Source organism: Cervus elaphus, unplaced genomic scaffold (assembly GCF_910594005.1).
Source record: "Cervus elaphus unplaced genomic scaffold, mCerEla1.1, whole genome shotgun sequence".
Lineage (NCBI taxonomy): Eukaryota > Metazoa > Chordata > Mammalia > Artiodactyla > Cervidae > Cervus > Cervus elaphus.
The window spans coordinates 3,331,569-3,350,557 of NW_025316779.1; the positions used below are offsets into that span (position 1 = coordinate 3,331,569).

At 55.2% G+C, this 18,989-nt stretch overlaps 1 protein-coding gene across 1 annotated transcript in view; it reads right to left on the reverse strand.

Moving 5' to 3' along the window:
* The window catches only part of LOC122691388 (proto-oncogene tyrosine-protein kinase receptor Ret-like), a 49,281-nt gene extending 30,300 nt beyond the window's left edge, over positions 1-18,981 (reverse strand). Inside the window, 1 exon segment of the mRNA XM_043897964.1 lies at positions 18,667-18,981. Coding sequence (XP_043753899.1) covers positions 18,667-18,736 — 70 coding nt within the window. The 5' untranslated portion in view covers positions 18,737-18,981.
* Between the last annotated feature and the right edge of the window lie 8 nt (positions 18,982-18,989).

Genomic DNA, 18,989 nt, shown 5'->3' on the forward strand with positions numbered 1-18,989 from the left:
GGGTGGGCTGTGGGGGGCTGGGGAAGGAGCGCAGAAGCTGATGCTCACAGCCCTGCGGACAGCAAGAGGAGTGGCTTGCTTTTCCCTCCACTGCCACCTTCTCCAGAGGACCTGGCCCACCGCATTCACCCACCCCGCCTCTCAAAGGTGCAGAGTGGGGTGAGCACGGCCAGGTGGACTCACACAGCACGAGGCCAGGCCCCGTGGCACATGGTGACCCTGCATTTTCTTCGCAGCCCCAGATGGAGCTGCTGATGGGATCACTGCTTTGCAAACAGACACCTGGGCAGGACAGAAAGAAAGTTGTTTGTATGCTCGAGGGCACATGTGCAGCCAGCCAGGGGATTGGGATTTGGAGGGCTGTCTTTCCAGCAGCATAGCCCTCACCGGCCTGCTCAACCCCATGTCACATGGTCCAGAACCCACAGTTACTGTGCCCACCCTCCACCCCCACCCCAAGTCCTGGGCAGTGACCGCAAGTCAGGGACACTGGCCTGCAGTAGAAAGCAGCCCCGGAGGGTGCACCATCTTTCGGGAAGGTTGACTTTCTGGCCACAAAGAGAATGAGAGATTTCCCAGTGGCTTGACAGGGTGGTGACCTGGTGGCAGTCCAGGCTTGTGACACCATGCTGGATGGGAAGGGGGCTCTGTGCTGCCAGCCTCCTTCTCATCCTGGCAGAAAGGTGAGCGCCAACCACTAGCGATCTGAGATGCTGCCTTCAGGGCCCCAACCCCAGAGCTGCAGGAGACTCAGTTGGTGGGGAGGGGGAAAGCCCAGGGTGGGTGTGGGTGGGTCCCCCAGATGGCACACAGCCAAGGGCAGCCTGTGTCTGCCAGCCTGCCTGGCCACCAGCTCTCCTTGGTGTGCCAGAGCTCTCCGTGGAGAAGTGAGGTCTGCATTCTGGTCTCCGGAGTACTGTCAAGGATGGTGTGGGACGCCTGCACCCACATCAGCAGAATATCGCGACTTTTGCCTTCTTATTCTCTCAAGATATAATCCCTGTGGCCTCGGTCAGCTGTGCAAGAACTGGCAGCCCTGGGAGCCACCCATGGGGGGTAGGGCTTGCAGATCGGTCTTCTAAGCGGGGGCGAGATGCTCACTCCACCTACCAGGTAGTGAGGAGCAGATCCAGAATAGGGCTCCTCCCCTGGGGCCCCCTTGAGCACATGTACATTCAATGGTCCAGGGGCTGGGAGGTGCCTTGAGCTCCAGGGAGCCCCCACCTCCGAGCTGGTCCAGTCACCACCACACAGACTTCACGTGCAGGATGAGAGCACTGCCTGCTCTCATCTCCGAGCCAGGTCCTACAGGATCCATGTGGGGCCTGGTCTGTTGCTGCCAAAAGTGATTTGTGGGTTGGGCGATGATTGTGAGCAGAAACAGTCTTAAATGCACTTAAAATGCTTCCCAGGTGGTCCCTACTCAGGGCATGGCCGCCTTAATGCTCCTCCTTGTCACAGACACGTTTAGATGGAAAAACACATGGTCCAAGGTAGGGAACGAGGGTGTGGGTGCAGGGCTGGCCTCAGGGGGGTGTAGCCTGGGGAGACCACAGTTCCCCATACTTGGTTTAATGCTCTCCTGTCATTGTCCTAAAATAATTCATAATTCTAGAACAATCTGCATTCTATGGTGGGCCCTACAGATGATGGGGCCAACCCCAGAGGGTGAAGGAGAAGAGCCCGGAAAGGGCCATCAGAGGTGTCCAGTTTCCTGGGGCTGTGCAGCCTCTGTAAAGTTCTAGCCTCCTCTGGGCCTCACTTTCTCTGACTGTGAACAAGAGAAGGGCAGGCTGGGGAGAGGAGGAGCTGGTATAGGCCTCACCTTTGCACAGGTACACGCGGTATGAAGTTCACACTTCCGATTTATAATCACTGGGCAAACCTCTTCACTGCCCCATTAAATAGGTAAGAACACGGAGGCTGGGAGGTGAGAAGACTTCCCATGGTCAAACAGCTGGAGGGTGGGCATCTTGGGGTTTGGACGATGACTAACAAAGCGGCGATGGGACTCAGGAGCAAGGCAGATGCTGGCCCCACCAGGAAGCCCCAGGCCTTGCCAGCTGACCACCCCTCCCTGCTGGCACCGTTTTGCCAGGAAGGGCTTTTTGACCAACCTCTGATGAGAGTCTCCCCTGGAACTTGGGGCAGGTCGACACAGCAGGACTTGTAAAACCTGCCCCACCCACACCTTCCACCCCGAATGCTGCTGGGTGACAGGGTCCTCCCCCAACACCTAGTCCCACGTTTCTGCCTCGACAGATATTGCCAGCACCACGTGGGGTTCTGGCCCCTCAAGTTGCCCTGGCATCACACCAGAGGGTGAGGAGCTGGGCTTTGCTCTCACAGGAGTGGGGATGGGTCCCACACTGCTCATGACATACCTGCCAAAGGTCCTGGCTGCTGCTCGCATTTGCAGAGACCCCAGGCCCCCTTCATGGCATGTGTGTGTATATGCATGAATGTGTATGCACAGGTATGCAGCAGATGGAAACAGAGACAGGCATGTGGGCCCAAGGCCCCATATGCTCCCACCCTGCCCCACCCCTGCAGGAGAAGATGTGCAACTAACACTCAGTGGGGACAGCGGGCTGTCCTGTTCCAAGGAGGGCCTCCTCCAGCATCTTTACAAGCAGAGCCACCAGGCATGGATGGTCTCATTCGGCACACGCAGTCACCAGCCTTTTTGTATCCTGGAAAGGCAGTCTTCAATGCTCCACACCTGGCTGGATGTGTCATTTACTCACATTTGTATGCAGAGAGAAGCAGGCCCAAGTCTCTACTTCACTTTCACTCATTCAACTGTCCACAAGCTCAGCCCTGTGTGAACACTCACACATGAACACTGGTCATACTCGTACACATTCTCAGACCCACACAGAAGCTGTGAGTGCCCTCCTGTGCGGTGGAGAACCACGCAGGTGGACGAGGGTTTCTGGTTGTCATCCCTCACTTCTGCAGCACATTGTGGGGACATCCTGCATGCTCTGCCTCAGTCCATGCCAAATGCACGCAGCCCCTTGGCGCCAATGTAGCCCACGCCCTTGCCCCGCGATCACCTCCCATAGCCCCCAGATGCACCCATCACCAGCCTTTGTGCACCAGCCTCAGCTCCCCCGTGTACTGGAGGGTCACCTCCCGCTGGCCCCCGAGGCTGCAGACCAGTCCTGGCCCCTGCAACCCAGCCAACTTCTCAATATGCAGTGAGCTGTGACCCCACTCTGGGGAGGGAGCCCCTTCCCCAAGCTCCTGCCCTCTGCCTCAGGGTGGCCCACAGCTCTCTTACACTCATCACTGCCGATCAACTCTTATGTTAACCTCCTCTGGTCCAGTCGCTGTGTGGGTGTCTCTGGATTGGACCCAGACTGATACACACATCTCTCTTACACTTAGCATGTCACATGCACATTCTCTCACACTGTTGCAGACCCACCCCCACCTCCCCCATCTTCTTGCTCATTTAGTGAGACATACCGAGCCTACCCAGTCCTAACTGCAGGCTCACCTCACCAGTGCCCCCTGGTCAGCCCTGGCCATGAGAGGCCATGCACAACTCCCCTGAGGTTCCTTTGACCTCCTTGCTACCCTCGACTGAGGATGTGCTGCCAGTCTGACCATACCAACCCAGATCCAGGCAGGTGCTTCCTAACTGGGCACCCTTGACTAGAGTGAGTGGCAGTCACCGTGGTCATCCCACACAAGGCCCCAGACAACCAATGTCCTAGGACTGCAATGTAAAAGCCAGAATTTGGGGCTCTCAAGAAAAAAACACATGGCAAGATGGTCTGATCTAAGAACTGAGTGGGGTGACAATAGTGCCCACATGTGTGTGCAAGGCAGTACCTTCCCGCAGAATCCACTCACCGGGCAGCCCTGCTCCTGCCTGTGACGAGCACCAGATCCTGCAGATGACAGCTTTATTATGGCCCAGCACAATCTCCTTAACAGACGGTGGTTTCCTAATGCCATCACTTCTGCAGGAACAGGAAGCAGACCTCATGGACTCCTCCCCAGGGACTGCCCCTCTCCCTGAGGGCCAGCTGTCCCTGTGGAGGGTCCCCCTAGCCCCACCGCCCAGACAGCAACTTTTGGCACCATTATCCTCTCCTCGTCCACCCCATGCCCCTCCTCTCATATCCTGTTCACATTTTCTCTTTATTCTAGTTGAATATTTGACATGTACAAGCAGTATATTTTGCAGAACATTTATGTCAAAATAGTGTTCTGCAACAAACACTCATGAACCTGTGGCCAACTTAACTGGACGTTTAGCAACAGTGCTGCCCCTCCCACACGCCCCTTCCACCTCATACACTCACAGAAACATGAATCTGGGTCTTTGTTTCCCTTGCCCCTCTTTTTAAAACACTTTTACCTTATTCTTGAAAGGCACTTCTGCTGGGCAGAGAATTCTGTGTGTGTGAGTGTTCAGTCATGTCCAACTCTTTTGTGACCCCATGGACTGTAGCCTGCCAGGCTCCTCTGTCCATGGAATTTTCCAGGCAAGAATATCTGGAGGGAGTTGCCATTTTCTCCTCCAGGGGATTTTCCCGACCCAGGGATTGAATCTGCATCTCCTGCATTGGCAAGCAGACCCTTTATCAACTGTGCCAACTGGGAAGCCCACTTGGGAAGCCCTGAGACTTCTACAGGACAGTTATTCTGTCCTTCAAAAGCGTGATTCTGCTGTCCTGCTTCTGAGAGGTCTGTACTCAATTCTGATGATTCCCTTCTTGGCTCTCTCTTCTCTCTGGTTGCTTCAGGACCTCCTGTGTTTGGTGCTTTCCTATTTCATTCTGATGAGCCAGCCTGCTCACCCCCATGTGGGTTTCCTCCGTCTCAGCTTATCTTCTAGGTGTTCTCTCCAGAGCATCCTTAAGCAAATGGCAGCCAGTCCCACAGCTCGAATGGCTGCCTCTGGGCCAAGGAATGCCACGTTCACCAGCCCTGACCTCCACCCAAGTACCAGAGACATCCGTACCAACTCGCTCCATCCTCTCCCTCATCTCAGTTCAGCTTAGAGGACCACCTAGCCTCCCTGAGCCCACTCTTTTTTTTTTTTTTTTGGCTGTACTGGATCTTAGTTGTGGCATGCAAGATTTAAGTTCCTGGACCAGGACTGAAGCCAGGCCCCCTGCTTTGGGAGCACAGAGTCTTAGTCACTGGACCACCAGGGAAGTCCCTCCTTGAGACCACTCTTGACCCCATAGGCCACTTGCCCCAGAGCAGCCAGGGTCAGTCAGATCATGTCACAATCTGTCTGAAACAACAAACTAGTGAGTGAAACAACAAAGGAATCCAGGAAGGAACAAACTAATACATAAATGGTTTTAAGCACAGAGTGGCGGGGGGAAGGTGGGCGGGAGGTTAACAGCTGGGCACATTTGGAAAACAGTGAGACTTTGGGATAGGAGAGGGGGCAGGGTATCAGAGAGATGGGTGATATCACCTTGGTCAAGACCCCCTGGCTTGGTCTGACAGGCACAGGGAGCCACAGGTGGGTGGCCAGTGGCAGGATGAGTGCAATGGAGCCTCACGGATGCCCCTCCCCACCCCATGAGGCTCACGTGGGGCACACAGCACTCTCTAGTGCACGACCTGCCTGGGTGAGGCCAGAGTTGGCATTGAGCAAAGAAACCCTGAGGACACCTAAGAACAAAATCACTGACCACGGCTCAGGAAATGATGGCCTGGTAACTGAGGAACACTGCCAACTGGGAGACATTAGGCAGAATGACATACACATGCACACACACACATGTGCACTCTCAGGCAGGGTCACCCTGTAGGATGCTCCACACACCCCACGATCTCCATTTTTTGTCCCAGATGGAGGCTGGTTTTGCAAGGGATTGTAATGTAATTTTGGCTTTTTAGGAAAAAAGCACAGGTCAGGAGAACCAGTGCCTATGAGCGCAGAGAGGGCCCTGCAGGCCAGCCCCACTTTGGCCATAAATGGGGCTGATGGTATGCTCAGTACCTCCTGTGTGTGGCCATAAAACCATCACCACCATCACCACCATTACCCAACCACAATCACCACCCCCAGCTACACCATTACCACTACCATGATCACCACTCTCCCCACAAGCACCATCACCTTCACCCCCCTCACCTACACAGCATCACCACCACCATCACTAACTTCACCTGAACTCCAGCCCCCCACTATATTATCATCCCCACACCCTAACCACTACTGACACCATCACCACCCTCCCCACAACCATCACCTCACACCTTCACCCACCAGCTTCACCACTACTGCTGACCATGCCTACACCATCACCACCCACCATCACTCCACCCTCCAACCATCGCCACCATCATCACTCTGCTAGGCATCCAGAGGCTTCCAAATGAAGCAGCTTTGCCAGGTTTGACCCACATAAGATGTGGGAAGAAAGCTGGACTGGAAAGACCCACAAAGCCAGCCCGGGCCTGTCCTGTTCACTGCTGCATTCCCAGAACCTTGCCTGATGCCTGGCACAGAGCAGGCGAGAAGGGAAGGCCTGGGTGGCCCTTTGAGAGCCAGCCACCTCTGTTCACGGGTCCTGGGCTCAGCTTAGATGTCACAAGCCAGTGCCTCCTTGCAGGGAATATGACAGCTTGCCCCAGTCCTCATGCTGGGAACTGAAGCCTCTCTACAAAATCATCAAGAAAACTCTGGCCTGTGCAGGTGTACCCAAAGCTGAACAGCTAAGTGCATACATGGGTGGTGAATACAAGCCAGGGCTAGCTACTTTACTTGGTGCCCAGTGAGGACACTAATCACCATGAGAGCAGCCTCAATTCCAGTCTTAAATTCCCTCTTCCCAAATGCTGCCAGCAGCCCTCAGTGGACAGCCTGTGTGCCACTGTGGCCACAAGGCTGAGTGGCCTTCCTGGCCCGGACTGGGCACACAACAAAGGCCAGCTGGCACAAAGGCCTGGCACACAAGGAGGAGTGAGCAGCCACCCTGGCACACCCTGGATGCCCGGGGCTCTCCATGCTCCTGAGGATTCTGTCTAGTGCAGAGCCCAGGCACCTGCCTGCCTGTCTGGTCAGGGACTTCACACATAGCCCAGCTCTGCAGACCTTCCCTCCATCATCCCTTCAGACTGAGCCTCATCGTGTGGTCCACGGTGGGCAGGGCAGGCGATCACATGCAGGGGTACTGTGTCTCCCCACACACCTGTCTGCGTGGGCCCTGCCTGGACAGGGTGGCTGGTGGCCTGGAGAGAGGAGGAGAAACCCGAGGACCAGGCCTTGCCTCAGAGGCACCACAGACCTGTACGTACAGGTACATTCCTCCACACGTGAAAAGCTCTGACTTGCCCACCTTACCCGAGCTCTTACTGTAGACCTCAGTCTCCCCGTCTGTTTCCCAATTCTGAGGAAGAGAATTCACTTCTTGCTCTCAGAATGGAACTGCAACCAGGCCTAGGTCTCCTGACAACCCCCTCCTCTGCCATGCCATCTACGTAGTCCTCTGCTGATGGGCAGGAAGGGGTCAGGGTGTGGCTGAAGTTTGGGGTAGTGAGGTGTGCAGACGAGATCTGCAGCCCAGCTGCATGGAGCCAGCAGCCCAAATTCCTCCCTTGTGCCCAGGCCCCAACCTTCTGTTCCCAGAGGCCTGAGGGCCAGGCTGCACCTAGCAGGCACCCGTGGCCACCACCCACATCCCCAACCACCCGGACCAGCTGCAACAGCTTCGCTCAGATGATGGACACTCATGCCCAAATGTGATTTCCCAGCTGCCACTGAGTTACTCACCAGCCTCACTAGCAGTTCCTTCCAGCTTCTATGCAAAGGAAACTGCGAATTAGGTTACAATTAATTTCTTTACCCAGGGCAAAGCCTGACTGGAAAAAGACTGGCCACCCAAGTGGCCTGATGATGACTGTTCTGCAGGTCACCAGGCTCCCTTGGCTCTGGGGTTCCTGTGCTTTGTAACCCCAGCCAACGGCAGGTGTATCAGCCCCGGCCTGGTCAGGTCAGCCCTGGCGACTGGCCAGGACATCCCAGGCTTTGACTCTGCTGCTGCTGCCCAGCAACTGTCCCCCTCTCACCCAGCAGGGCACTATGACTCAGATCTCAACAAATGTGTCACCTCATTGGACCTCCTTGAACAGCCATGGTCCTGCCCCTTTCTGCCCCTCCCCCCAGCACCGGTCTCGCCCAGCCCAGGTTTACCATTAACCAGCAAGGGCTTCCCCGAAGGTTCATCAGGTAAAGAATCTGCCTGCGATGCAGGAGACACAGGTTCGATCCTTGGCTCGGGAAGATCCCCTGGAGGAGGAAATGGCAACCTACTCCAGTATTCTTGCCTGGAGAATCCCATGGACAGAGGAGTCTGATGGGCTACAGTCTATGGCGTTGCAAAGAGTTGGATTTAACTCAGCAAGAGTGAGACTTCTTTATTGGGTTGGCCAAAAAGGTCGTTTGAGTTTTTAATGCATGATATTACAGAAAAACCCAAACGAACTTTTTGGCAAGCCAATGCATTCTTCCCGAGAGGCTCTATTCCAAATGCTTCACGTGCATCACCCTACTAATGGACACGACAACTGCCAGAGGTAAGGACAACTTCTGGTTCCTGTCTTAGAGCAAGGAAACCAAGGCAGAGAGAGGCTACCTTGCCCAAGGCTGTACAGAGTGAGTGAGCCAGGACTTAAGGGTTCTACTCTTAGGTATACATGGCCACCAGGCTCCTCTGCTCGGTGACGGCTGTGCACACACATGTGGAAAAGCCAGGGCACCATGACCTGGGACTCCAGGCCACCCATCCACCTGCTTGCTGACCAGGTGGAAAATGCAACCTAAATAATCCTCCATAGTCTTCTTCAGTCTCCTCAAAAATGCAGGTGCCCTTAAAAGTCTCCTCGTGGAAATTTGCTCTTTCATATCTCAGTGAAACAGAGCAAAGGCCCAGGAAGGCATGAACAGGGGGGAGTTTGCTCGGCCAGCACTGTCCAACAGGGACAGACATGGTCAAGGCTGCTGAGTGTGCAGGTACCTGGGGATGCTGGGGGCCTGATGTGCCCATGCCCCCTGGACACAGGACTGAGCCTTGAGGGGTCCTTTTCTTTGCTGCTGTTAGATCCTACTATTCGATACCTGGGTTGGGAAGATCCCCTGGAGGAGGAAATGGCAACCCACGCCAGTATTCTTGCCTGGAGAATCCCATGGACAGAGGAGCCTGGAGGGCTAGAGTCCATGTGGTTGCAAAGAGTAGGATACAACTGAGCATGTGTGCGTGCACACGTGCACATGCATGCACGTACACACACACATTTCACCTTCAGAAGTGAGTCTAGATACAAAGGAGAGATTTCAGTGTGACTCGTGAAAGCAGAGAGACAAGTGCAGAGCCAGGCCCAGGCCACGCTCCTTCTCTGTCTTCCTGCATGGCCCACTCAGTGCTCAGCCTCTCTGCGTCTGTTCCCAGCTGTGAACAGGGACAGGGACCCTCCCTGGAAGGGCTGCTGGGACCAAGCACCTACTGGTGGGAGCCAGAGCCACTTCTCCTCTTTTCTCCCTCTCTTTTTTTTTTTTTTTTGCAAAGAACTTGTGGTTTATTAAAGACAACTTGTCGTCAGTAGCATTTATTCAACGAACAAAACAAATGAAAAAATAAAAGCAGACTAACATTCTGACCCTTAGAGTGAGACTAACTGAATTCATTCAGCCCAGTGTCCAGAGTCCTAGGGGCAGCTTCCCAAGGAGGAAGCCTTGGAGTCTCGGGGTCTCTTGGCACCTCCCTTGAGAGTCTTGCCGGGGGGTGGGGGCGTGGAAATTGCCAAGGGTAATTCTTCCCTTTGGAGGAGTTCAGTCTAACCTGGGTATGGTCCCTGTGCTCTTTTGACCTTCATCACAAAGTCAAGGAGAGGACACTGGACCCAGGTCTGCCACTGAGGCAAATCAGATGCAGTGATGCAGGATGGTCCCAGGAAAGAGGAGGGCAGAGGGACAGGCGAGAGGGAATGCACTGGGGTCCTGGTCAGTGTCTGCTGGGTCACAGGCTGCGGCCCCAGCCTCGGGCTGTGAAGGGATCACGCAGGGGCTGACCACCAGCAGACGAGTTCTGGTACAAGGGTGACCCAGGCTGCTGGGAGGATGTGTGTTTCTGCCTCATACTGGTGTGGTGTCTTTACACACTAGTTCTCCCTTACACTCAGTTCTACCACAGAGCTCAGAGCTCCCCCAGCCAGGACCTTCTGGAAAACCAAGAAGGTCCCAGAAGGCAGGGAGAGAGGATGCTGACTGACTCTGGAAGGTCAGGAAGACCATGTCTCCAACCTGCTTCCTCCTTTCCAGCCTTACCCTTCATTTCCAAACCAAGCACTTGCCAACCCGCAATAAATAACCAGGAGTCCGAATAAAGAGCAAAAATCTTCCAGATACTGTGTGGGAAGAGGAAGAAAAAGGGAAGCATACAAAGTCCCAGAAGCATCCACAGGACAGCCTGGCAAGGAGCCGCCTCCTCCCTGACTCCTGAATGAGACCTCCTTGGGCCCACAAAGGCTTCCTGATAACCCCCTAGTCAAGATCTTCCCACCCTGAGCAGGTGGGAACACCTGGTGGAAATTTGATAAAGCAAAGTAAACTCAACAACAAAAGAAGGTCCACCCAATTGAAACAGGGGCAAAATAGTTGCTTCCCCCAAAAAGTTACAAATGGCCGAGAAGGAAGTAAAAAGACTCTCAGCATCACTGATAATTAAGAAAAAGCAAATCAAAACCATAGGTGAGGACACTGCTTGTATCCAAGAAAATTGATACAATTTAAAAATATAAACAGAAACTAACATGTGTTGGTGAGGATGTGGTAAAACTAGAACTCTCACACACAGCTGGTAAAATTGTAAAATGTTTCAGTTGTTATCAGAAAATAGCTTGGCAGTTCCTCAGAAAAGAGCTTGGCAGTTCCTCAGAAAAGTTGAAATTATCACATGACCCAGCAATTCTACTCCAAAATAAACACCTAAGAGAACTGAAAACAGGGATTCAAACAGATACTCACACAAAAATATCCACAGCAGCATTATTCACAAAAGTCAAAAGATGTAAACAACCCAAATGTCCACCAAGAGATGAATGAATAAATAAATGTGATACATGTTGCATTGGCCCTAAAGTTCATAAACCCAAACAAACTTCCTGGCCAACCCAATACATGCAATGTAATATTACTCACCCTTAAAAAGGAATGAAATACCAATACATGCTACAACACGGATATACCTCCAACCAAGTAAAAGGAGCCTGATACAAATGAAAGGTCAATTTATTTTAAATATCCAAAATAGACAAGCCCATAGAGACAGGTGCAGAGTGGCAGTTACCAGGGGCTAGTGTGGGGGGACTAGGCGCACTGCCTAATGGGTATGGGGTTTTCTTTGGGGGGTTAACAATAATGTTCTGGAACTACACAGGGGTGATGAATATGCAATGCTGTGAATGTACTAAATCCCACTCAACTGTTCACTCTAATTTTGTTATGTGAATTTCATACCTCAAAAGAAGTGAATTTTAATTGTTTACCACCCTGTTCTTCCCCCCATCTCCGCAGGAGAGACCACCCTGGAAGAGGCAGGGGCACAAGTCCAGAGCGGACCCCAGGAGCCTGCACAGGTGCCCCAGTGTGCATCCCACCAAACCACCATGCTCTCCTCTGCACACTGGCTTCTCTTGCAGAGAAAAGGACCCTGTGATGGGATTCCAGCCTGTGGAAATGGGCAAAGAGCCCAGGGCCCTAGAAACCCGACTCCTCAGAGCTCTGGGCCCCTCTTGTGCACACAGTCAGGTGTGGAGTGGCTGCCAAGGGCAGGGGGCGGGGAGCAGGAGACAAATGAACAGTGTTGAGACGTTGAGACTGGGGGTTTCTGTCACCCCCAAGTTCATAGTCTTTCCTGCTCACATAGGTACAGGGGATAGGTGGCTGCAGAAGAAGATTCAAGAGGGTCCCAGCGGAAACTTCTCAAGGCTCTGTGGAGTCACATGTGTGATCTCCTGTAAAGATCCCCTGCAGGTGCCAATCTGATGAGGAGGCTCAACCCAGTGGCAAAGCATGTGCTCACAGCACAGAGTACACGGTCACCTTGCACCCATGTCATGGCCAAGAGGTGGCGGAATGGAGTGCTGATTCCATCCTTTCTCCTTCCCAGAAAGAAAAAAAAAGAGCATCAGATGCACCATGGGCAATGCTGGAAAGGCAGGATAGGGGAGGAGGGAAGGAGAAAGCACACTCTGAACCAGCCCCCCAGCTTCTGGGTCTTTCCCTGTTTCACCGTATCTGTGTCTTTGACTGTTTCAGGGGTAGAAAAACTTGAGAAAGAAACTCCATAAACTCTTTCCCTCGACTCGGACTCCCACCACCACGCTGTGCACCCCAGATCGCCCCCCACCCCCACACCTGTCTCACTCTCAGGTTCTGGCACACAGAACATATATCTTCCCAAGCATTTTCCAGGCTGTTAGTTAAAGCTTAGGAACTTATAGTTTTTCTTTTCCTTTTTTTTTTTTTTTTTGTTAATTAAAGCTTAGGAACTTACATGGTTTCTTTCCCCCTTTTGCTAAGACTAAGAACCACTGGAGTTTTCTGGCAATCCCATAGGCAGGAATGGGGGACTAGAACCAGTTCTGATGTCCATTATCTCACCAGAGAGGTTCTGACTGTTTCAGAAGCCAAATTGTTTCTTCAATCACAGGGCAGTCAGAGCTGGTAATCAGGGCACAGCTTGGAGCTCTGCCTCCCTCTCCCGGCCACCCTGCCCCTTAGATACTTCTCTGGAGCCCAGGGCCCTGTGGAACCCAGACAGTAGCTCCCAGGTCAGAAGAGTGAAGGCTTAAGATGGGGATAAAGTAAAGTCCCAGTACCTGAATCTGGGGGCAGTGGGCTGGGGCCCCCAGGACGTGGGTCTGCAGGGGCAGGGGTGTCTTCCCTGAGTGGGTCCCAGAACTGATCCCTGCCTGCCACAGAGGCCCCCAGTCCCACTAGGTATCCTTGATGTCATGGAGAGCCTGCATTGGCCGGACCAACAGGTGGGCACACACCTGTCCAGGTGCACAGGTGACCTTTCTACAGTGGTGCCTTGGCTGCTATACTCTGTGGAGCCGCTCACCAGGCAAAAGCAAACAGAGGTGTTTGCTCAGGGCTGGCCACCTGCTCTCCTTGAGGGCCCAGGTGGTGCCTGATCTGCCTTCCCCAAGCTCCTGCTGGCGTCATCACACCCACAACCACGCTTTCTAGGGGGTATCAGTTCTACCTCCCTGCTCTCTCTCGCCCCACCCTACCTTGCCCAGGGTCTTGCAGTGGACAGCTGATAGGGCCACTGGTTTTCAGGCTCCAGCCTCAGGGACAGGTGCCAGGGGCTCCCACAATTACCCAGCTGTGAGGCCAGAGCTTGATGGAAGCCCAGGTCTCGTCTGGTCCAGAGCTTGGGAAGGCGGATGGTGGGAGGATTGGGAGGTGAAGCCAGGCAGGAAGTGGGCCCCGTCCACAGGGGCTCCCAGGGCTTCAGCCCAAAGAGGACAATACCCTCAGGTCCTCTCAGGTATGGCGGAGCTCTGTCTTGGGAGCCACAGCCTCCCTTGAGCATGGGAACACGGGGGTCAGGGAGGGGGACCTGCGCTGCCAGTCCGCTGCTCTGGGGTAGGGAGGGAAAGCCATGTGGGCTCTGGAGGCCTGAGTCTTCATACCCCTTCAAGCCCCTCTGAGACTACCCAGGTCATGGCCCTGGGTGATCTCTCTGAGTCACACCAACCCCCCAGTCTTCCAGGAGCTGAAGCATGCCCACCCATAAAGCATAGCACTCTGCCCTTGAAGACCCAGGGGAAGCAAGTGAGAAGGCAGGAGGGAGGGAGGGAGGGGGATGTCCTCCACCGCCTTCACACCCTGTGGCCCAAGCCCAGAAGGGCCCCTTTCCTGCCTGGCAGCCCACCATCCCTGCTTCCACCCGGCCCCACAGCCTGCCTTCTGCCATGCACTTCCATTTGATATCACACACACACATTTGAGATAAATGACAGCTTGGCGCTTCCTTTACTGCCCATTTCTCCTACATGGAGATAGCTCTGAGGTCAAAGTCACCTTCTGCATTCTCCCCGGGTGCACCCCTAGTCCTGGAGAAGCTGCCTGGGTGGCAGGTGGTCCCTCGGAGCGTGTATGTGGGCTGCTCACCAGTACTGTTATTGTTACTATTAAGTCACTCTCTCAGAAAAACAATTGCAGAAACCAGGAGGAAGAAGAGAAAGAAATGAAGAGGAGAAGATGAGGGACTGGAGCCTGAACACAACCCCCACAGGAGGAAGTGTCCTCCCCCACATCCACAGGAAGGGGGTGGGTCTCCAGAGTGGAGACTAGCCACTTCTTCAGGATAGAAGGAAGCAATACCGCTGTTGGGGGGCACTTCTCCAGCTCTGCCTCTTTCCTGGGGAGCCCAGTGGGCACTTTCTTCTCCCAGAATGTCCTGGAGTCCAGGTAAGGAGACACAGTCATACCCATGTGCCCTGAAGCCCAGCCCCTGCCCTCCCCCACTCCTCAGCACAGTGGCTTCTGTCAGGTTCTAGGTCCCCAGGCAGAGGCGGGTACAAGGGTCACACTCTCAGCCTACACCACTAGCACGCTCCCTCCCCTGGGGCCAGTTATGACAGGATCCCACCTGGAGGCAGTTCCTGGACCTGTAGGACTCCCAGACATCAGCTACAGTAGCAGTCCCATCTGAGAATCAGCCAGAGTCCTGCGGGCTCCTGACTCAGGTGTTGGGGAGCATGGCAGCACACTTCCGTCCCAGACCCAGGCCAGGCTGTCCCTCGGGCCCCTGGAGCACCCCACCAGAGGGTGACCAGTGGGTGAGCAGACTCAGGGCCACCTTCCCCACACCCATCCCCGGACTCCTCCTGAGCCCTGTTGCAGGTCCCCACCACCGCTGGCCCAGAGGAGGGGCTTGCTGAAAACCAGAGGACCAGGGCCACAGAGTCATGAAGTCCTCTTCACGGGCTCAGGTACACGGGCTGTGGGAGCCTCAGTTTTCTTACCTATGAAATGGGAATACAAGGCCACATCCCTCAGGGTTTCAGGAGGATACAGTGAGTAGCAGACAGGCGGTGCTGAGCACAGGATCAGCATGCTGTGGGCCCCCTGGGGTGGCTGTTGCTGGCATCACCTTATCCAGTTAAGACCAATAGGCAGAGGGCACCTCTTTTGGGTCACAGGGGGAGAAGCCCTCAGGCAAGGCAGCAGTTTCCTGCCCCCCCCCACTTCCGCTTGGCACCCCATACTTCAGGTTAACAGATCCCATAATTTTTCATTTGTTTTCTCCTCCCCTGGCTAAAAGGCCATTAGCACCCCATTAGGTAAAAGAATCCCATTTTCTTCACACCACCAAGGAAACAGTGATTTACTTAGCCATCCTTAATGCAATTCTGCAGAATAAAGGCAATTTTGCAATGGTCTCAATAAACTTCCCCATTTGCTCTCTGCTTGCAGACCCTACTCTTAGGAGCCTACCAGCTGACCCAGCCCCTTGCTCCCTCAGAAGGCTGGACTCTGCTAGGGCCCAGGACAGTCAGTGTGGAGCGCAGGCAGCTCTCAGAGGCCAGAAGGGCTTAGGGGGACCCAGGTGAGCCTGATGAAGCACACCACCACTCGTCCCTGGCCAGAGAGGGAAGGGGCAGAAAGAGAAACAAAGAGGTCGGCAGAGCAGTCTTCCTGGCTGAGGGGCTGCGCTGGCACCTGCTGGTCCCAGCAAAAGTGGCACACCCAGGTCCAACTGCAGAGGGGCAGGGCCCACAGCCTGGAGAGCAGGCTGGAAGTCATGGCCAGTACTGGGAGTGAGAGGCCCCAGGGGCGTGCAGGCACAGGGGGCAGGTCTCTCCTTGTGGGCAGAGGTACTGAGCAAAACAGGAACCCAGAAGCCAGGCCAGGAAGATGGGAGGTGCGAGGCCTCATGAGGAAGAGCAGGGAGAAGGTGCTGGGTGAGCAGTCAGCCTGAGACATTCAGGGAGAGCCCTGGAAGCTGGGAATCAGTCTCTTCATCCATGCCACGGGGACATCTGTACCTGCACTGGAGCAGTAAAACGCCACACACTCTTCTGAGAACAACTTCTAGATGGGTCCAGGATGCCCCAGGTGGACAGGCTGTGCCCCCTGAGTGTGAATAGGGAGGAGCAGGTGTCCCTGTGTATACACGCAGGGGTCGCAATGTGTGGGAGTAGCAGGGAGGGGGGCTGGGTTTCCCAGATAAGGGTGTAGTGTGAGGGGCCGAGCATGGGTGTGAGTGTGTCCACAGGCCTCATGATCACATATCCTTGAGAAAGGGCAGTGGTGTCTCGGTGATCACCAAGAGTGAGCATGAGAGTGTGTGAGCATGGATTCAAGAGTGTGTGTGTGTGCCCATGTGTGCCCTCACACAGATACCAGAGTGTGGGTGAGGAGTACTGCCCTACTCTGGGAGTCTGTGTCTGGGATGGCGCCTTTTTCTGAAGGCGTGTGAATTCTTACACAATGAGAGTGTGTACACATGGAGAGGGGCACACACTAGGGGTCTGGTGATGTCCTATGACCTTGGTCTGAGCACCCCTGAGCCCTCTAGCCCATCCCTGCCAGCCCTGAGGCAGTGCTTTCCTTCCCCAACACTGGGGTCCAGGCCACTGCCGCTCCATCTGGTTGCCTCCCTACCCTGCCTCTCATCAGTCATCCAGCACAGAAGAGAGCTTCCGGTCTGGGGGAGGTAGGTCTAGGCCAGCAGGGAGGGCTTTCATCCCCTAGAGACCCAGCCCATACCCCAGGTAAGAGGCACGGCCACTGAAGGGCTGCATCCACAAGGGGCCGCCCTGAGGCCGGGCTACTCCCAGCCTGGGTGAGTCCCGGAGCAGTGGCCCTGGCTCACTTGCGGCAGTCTGGAGCGCCACACTGAGAGAGCTCCAGAACTGCCACTCTGAGTAGTGTGCCCGCAGGCCTCTCCAAACGCCCAGCTGTCTCCTCCTGAGTACCGCGGGGCCACCTCTCCACTCTCAGTGTCGTCAATCAGTTTCTTACTCATCCTGTTGGAAGAGTGGGTGGGGCAGGAGACCTGCTTTCCCTGGATTGGAGGGCCTTTCTCCCACCACCCAACTCCTTAAGTCCAGGCTGTGAAAAAGCCACTTGCATTCCTACCAAGTGTCACAGGTCCATGCTAGCAGCCCCGCTCCCAGTCCAGTCCTCCTAGCCTCAGCTGGACACCTTGGCTAAGCACAGGAGAGGCATGGGAAGTCCTCTTCTAGGTTCTGAGGCCACCAAGTCCACCCTGGCTTCGGCCTCTCACCTGATCACCCGCCCATTACTACAAAGTTGCAACGCAGAGTTACAAGAGATCTTCTGAAGGCCTTGTCTGTGTTTACTTCTGCGGAGTCTTCATCCTTCTTCTGTCTGTTTCCGCCTCACAGCACCCTGACCCCAGACTCCCAATGCTTCCCCCATTCTTCCCCGGGGCATGGGAAGGATTTCTCCCCTGCCTTTCCTGTGATGGGCTGGGGGCCCATCCTAGTGTAAGTATCTGACTCTTGAGTTTAGGATCCAGTCATACAAATGAAACCTTGGGCAGGCCTGTGAACCCACCGTCTGTGCAGGACCCAGGGCCAGAAGCAGGGAACCACTCACTGCCTCTTGTATTCCCAAAGGCTGAAGGGAAAGGTGGGGAAGGGTGGTGGGGGCTACTCTCAGAGGGAAATTTAGTACATACACATAAGTATTTAAGAAAAAGAAATCAGGGACAATTTGAGAGAAACTAAAATTCGTGGCCACGGGGGGCAGGGGGTAAGAAGCAGATTCCACAGCCTTGGGGTTCATTCATCTGTTGAGAGTTTTGGAGGTGGGGGCAGTGACCAGCCTCTGCAAAGCCACTTCGAATCCTCCCAGCACTGATGCTGACAACACACAGCCCTACTCCACTCCAGGATGGTAAAAGCGCTTGGTGCATGTTGGCCCCGAACCGTCAAACGGTGCCAAAGGCTGCACCTTCAGGTACCCCTGTGGGGCAGCAACAGGGGACTCTAAAGAAGTGGGTGGGACTGGAGCCAGGGCCGGTGGCGCTGGGCCAGCCTGAGCGGGCCCTCGAGGGCAGCCTCCCTAAAAACCACAGGCTTGGGGGATTTTTAAGAAGTAGGGTGGCAAAAACTCACAAGGAAAAGCAACCGTTTTAAAAAGATCAGATCCCCTCCGCTCTCACCTGAGAGAGGATATCAGAGCTGGAGGAGAAACGCACCGACGTGGAGTGTGACAAGGAAACCAAAATGGAGCAATCGTTTACAGAAACACAACTCCTCCTGCCCCAGTGGCAGGCTTTTTAGGGCTACCTTACCCGTCCTCCCCTACCTGCACCAAAACGCCAACAAGATCCGCTTGGTTCGCCCCGAGACGCTGCTGTGGCCCGAGGCGCAACCAGGCAGGCGAGCGTGGCTGCGACTCGGGCCCTGGGCACAGGCGCCTGGCCCGTGTCCGGCTCCGGCCGAGACCCACCCAGCCTGGGGCCCGAGGCGCGCTGCCCGCCACACCACCCCACTCCCAGTGGAGCCCAAGTGGCCAGTAACTGCCTGGCCCGCTGCCCGCCGTGAACAGAAAGGCATTTTCAAACGCGTCCACTCCACCGCACGGCTCCAACTTCACCCCGGCCGCTGCGGGCACCAGTCCTCGACAGAACTCACCTTCCCCGAGCAGGGGCAGCAGCAGAAGCAGCAACCTCAGCCCCACGGCGCTGGCCGTCGCCTTCGCCATCGCCGATGCACGCTGCGGCTGCGGCGAGAGGGACGCTTCCTTGGGCTGGGGGGCTCAGCAGCGGGGTGCGGCGCTCAGCACCGCCCGTCCTGGAGCGGAGGACGCAGTGAACACTGCGGGCACCGAGCGTCGGGGCGCGGGCTCCAGGGCACTCTCCGCAGCTGTGCTCGGGGCTCGGAGCACATGACTGAGGAGGGGAGGGCGCGGGCTGCGCACGAGGCGAGAGCAGGGGCGGGGCGGGGCAGTGAGGGCG